General features: G+C 50.5%; 1 protein-coding gene across 1 annotated transcript; it reads right to left on the bottom strand.

Annotated features, from left to right (window-relative positions):
* Positions 1–571: 571 nt before the first annotated feature.
* On the bottom strand, positions 572–2,834 carry ATOH1 (atonal bHLH transcription factor 1). Its single transcript, XM_004276976.3, has one exon. The coding sequence runs from the start codon at positions 2,615–2,617 to the stop codon at positions 1,559–1,561; it is 1,059 nt and encodes a 352-aa protein (XP_004277024.1). The 5' UTR covers positions 2,618–2,834; the 3' UTR covers positions 572–1,558.
* Between the last annotated feature and the right edge of the window lie 947 nt (positions 2,835–3,781).

Below are 3,781 nucleotides of genomic sequence, written 5' to 3'. Positions count from 1 at the left end.
AGGACAACTGCTCATTCAATCAATGAGCCTCGATACCCCTTTCCCCTCAAGTTCTTTTCCATTGTTCTCTTTTCCTCTCCCTGCCTCTCTCACTCCCCCCAGAAAGAGGAGATAAAGTGAGAGACAGAGGGAGGAAAGGAGAGAAAGCTTGTGTTGTGTATTTGAACTACAAGAAAAGCTTTCAGCCTGGCTAAAGTTTTTATGAAGTGAAATAGCTAATCCTGGTAAAGTTCACTACCCCTGGCTAGATCCTAAGAGATCTCAATTTCTTGCAGGAATTGTTGGGAATGGAATAAGGAAGCATGGAAAGATCCTGGAGAGACTCTAAAGGCACAATTGTACTGCAAGTTTGGGAAAGGTTTTACCTCACAATTTAATTATTGACTTAAACACTTTTCTATATAGGATTTCTGGTACTATGTGAAGGCACAAGGTCTGTAACGGAATTTTTCTTCAAAACTCTTGGGTCACACAAATTTGCATTTAATAGAAGACAATCCAAATCTTCAAGGTCATTTTAAACTGTTTTTAATGCTTATATTAAAATGAAATAAGTAAGTGACAAATAGAAGTTATTTTCACGTTTATTTTTATCATTTGCAAAAGGAATACATAAAACAATGGCAGTTGGCTTTGCTAAATTAAAATAAAATGATCTCGAGTAGAAAACGTAAAAAAAAAACGAATCAAGATAAGTAGAAATGGTAGCAAACACTCAATAATAAATAAGTTTTCTAATATTAACAAAGCAGAATAAAATTGACCAAATGCTTTTGACACTACTAGATGTGGTTTTTTTATTTAATTTTTAAAAACAAACATTTGCAAAGAGCTTAAGGGTAAGTGGCCGTGTTTAAAAAACAGAAACAAAACTGGTCTGCAATTGGCAGTTGAGTTTGTCCCAGAGCCGCAGCAGTAGCGGCTGATAAAGTGCGTGCGCCAAGTTTCCTAAAAGACGCCAAGGTTCTCGCGGTCCGATATACATACTGGGTATGTTTATACGATATAGAAACCTCAAAGTTCCTTGCTTTCTGACAGTTCCATAGTCAAAAGTTATCCACTTTGGAAGCATTAACTTTGCGTTTCATAATGCATTTTGGGAGACAACCTCGGAATACTCACTCTCCCACACGTGAGTGCGCGCAACACACAGGGATGGATGCCCAGGGTATAAAATAAATCAAACACAAACCAGTGACAGAGAAGATGCGACGTTTTAGCAGCGTATTGGCAGCAGGGAACTAGAATAATGATGCTATGTATGAGTACATATAATTATACCTTATCTCTCTACAAGGGGAGCAGACTGTGGGAGGAAAGAACCCAACTTTAACAGCAAGCTTTCACCGAACAATATGGACGATAGGGAGTTTGGAACAGCGGCGGCTTTTGCAAACCATCAAATGTAGCTGCCATCTGAAGCCAAGCCGTTGCTAAACAACGACCATCGCTTAGCAAAATTTAAAAGGGTGCGGGGATCTTTGCCCGCGGGGCTTTCCGCGCCCTGGGAAAGGGTGATTTTGTTTCTGTCTCAGTTTTCCGGGTTTCTGTCACCTTCCTAACTTGCCTCATCCGAGTCACTGTAATGGGAATGGGGGGAAAACTCTCCGTCGCTTCTGTGGGACCGCGGCGAAGTTTTGCTACTTTCTTCCTGCACTGGCTGCAGGATGCCCCCAGGCAGCGAAGGCGACAAGTTCTTTTGCGCCATCATCGCCGTCAGGGCGCTGTCCTCGAAAGTCGAGAAGTGCAGAGCTTCCAGCTGCATCGAGTATCCTCCGGCGGAGGCCGGGGCCGAAAAGCGAGTCCGGCAGCTTCCAGGCGGGGTCGGCCGCTGCCCCACTCCCGAGGCTGGCGGCGTCCCCGCTGCGGTCGCGGTGCCCGCGCCTGCTTCGTAGGGGACGGCGGCGCGAAGTTGGTGGTGTCCGCTCTTGCATGATGCTGGCGGCGGCGGCGGCTGGTCCCCGCCGCTGGGCGTTTGAAGCAGCTCGGACAAGGCGTTAATGTAGATCTGGGCCATCTGCAGGGTCTCGTACTTGGACAGCTTCTTGTCGTTGTTGAAGGACGGGATAACGTTGCGAAGCTGGTCGAAGGCGTGGTTCAACCCGTGCATCCTGCGTCGCTCCCTGGCGTTGGCCGCCAGCCTCCTTTGCTTCTGCACCCCGTTCACCTGTTTGCTGGAAGGGGCGCGCTGGCGGCTGCAGCCCAGCTCGTCTACCACCACCCCGCCTTTCAGCTTGCACAGCTGTTCCCGCACTTTCACCGGCCCCGGGCTCTTGCTGCTGCCACTGCCGCCGCTCCTTCTCACCAGCTCTCCCCGGCCGTCCGCCTCGTCCCGGGGCGCCGCGGCCTCGGAGGCACCCAGCTCTGGGGAATGGAGCAAGTACTGGGCGGCGCGTGCCGTGCAGATGCCCTGCAAAGTGGGAGCCAGCCAGGCGCGTGGGTCGGTGCTGTCCAGGAGGGACAGCTCGGCCGGATAGACCGGATGCTCTCTCGTCTGCAGGGTCGCAGGTGGCTGTGATGGCGGCGGCTGCGGGAGGTGGTGAGGCTGGGGATGGCGGTGGTGGTCCCCCAGCTCCTTCACTTCAGCCCACTCTTGTGCATGCAGCAGGCGGGACATTGCACTGCAGAAGCTCGGAGGCGCAGGGTTGGAGGAGCCGCTGGCAAACAAGCTCAACAAAAAAAACCCTTCCCGGGTCTCTACTGCAATGTCTTATTTTTTTTTTCCTCCTCAACCCTCCCCCACCCACTCGGAGATCACACACCAGGTCGCGTGCAACGAAGCTTCTCCGGTTGCTGAAGGCGCTGCGCCCCTTTAAAAAGCGGCACGCGCCAGTGTGTCTCCCCCCGCTCCTCTCCCAGCCCCCTCCTCGCGCCGGTCGCGTGTCTGCTCAGCCAATGGAGGGCGCGGGCAGGCGCGTGCGAGCAGCCAATCAAAGAGTTTTTACACCCGGGGAAAAGTTCCTGCTAACCGAGCGCTCGGGCGCCCGCTCTAGGGTTTTTTTTTTTTTTTCTTTCTTCCCTGCTCCTTTCTTTTTCCTTCGTAAATTCATATGTTAATTGCGGGTTGTAATTTGACTCCGGTGTTGAATCACTCCCGCCAGTTGCTGGAGTGCGGGAGCGGATGCGGAGCGGACTCTTGGCTGGAGGCCGAGTCGATTCGGGTCAGAAGTGCTCGGCCGCGGGCGGGCGAGCGGCTCCAGGCGAGGCTGGACGCACCTGGCGAGAGGAGGGCCCTCGGGGAGAGGATTGAAGCGCGCCTGCCCTTTGCTGTCTTCAGGCTGGGATCGCAGCTCCCACCGTTTGTGCCCACACATTTAAAATTTCTCATATATAATATGACATTACGTATACTTGTATGTGCATGCATATAATACATGTATGTATATAAAAATCTTTCATAATCTACGTGTTCATAGATATATAATTGCTAAATGACGTCCACCATTTAAAATCAATGTTAGGATTTTTTTTAAAAAAATGCTGTCTCCGAATACGTTTCTCATTTTTCATCTCTCGCTCTAGATCGACTTTATGTAGTCCTTTTCTTGACGAAAAGTAAAGCTCTGGTACAGTTATAGAATGTACCAAATTCCAGACCCCCTCGCCCCCAAATTCCCTCCGTCCCCTTTTCCCAGCACCCTGCGGCCAACTAGGATAGTAATCTGCAAGAAACTCTCCGCTGAGTAGTGTTAGGGCAGGGATATTCTACAGTTCCAGCAACCACGGTAAGACTCCTTACTAAATGCGGAGCAAGGGGAGGGTGCCCAAAGAAAAGGGAAAG

The sequence above is a fragment of the Orcinus orca genome, chromosome 4 (assembly GCF_937001465.1).
Source record: "Orcinus orca chromosome 4, mOrcOrc1.1, whole genome shotgun sequence".
Taxonomy (NCBI): domain Eukaryota; kingdom Metazoa; phylum Chordata; class Mammalia; order Artiodactyla; family Delphinidae; genus Orcinus; species Orcinus orca.
This window is presented reverse-complemented; position numbering and strand designations above follow the sequence as displayed.

What these genes read in the sequence shown, in the direction of transcription:
- ATOH1 (XM_004276976.3), bottom strand. Translation starts at nt 2,617, where the DNA reads ATGTCCCGCCTGCTGCATGCACAAGAGTGGGCTGAAGTGAAGGAGCTG.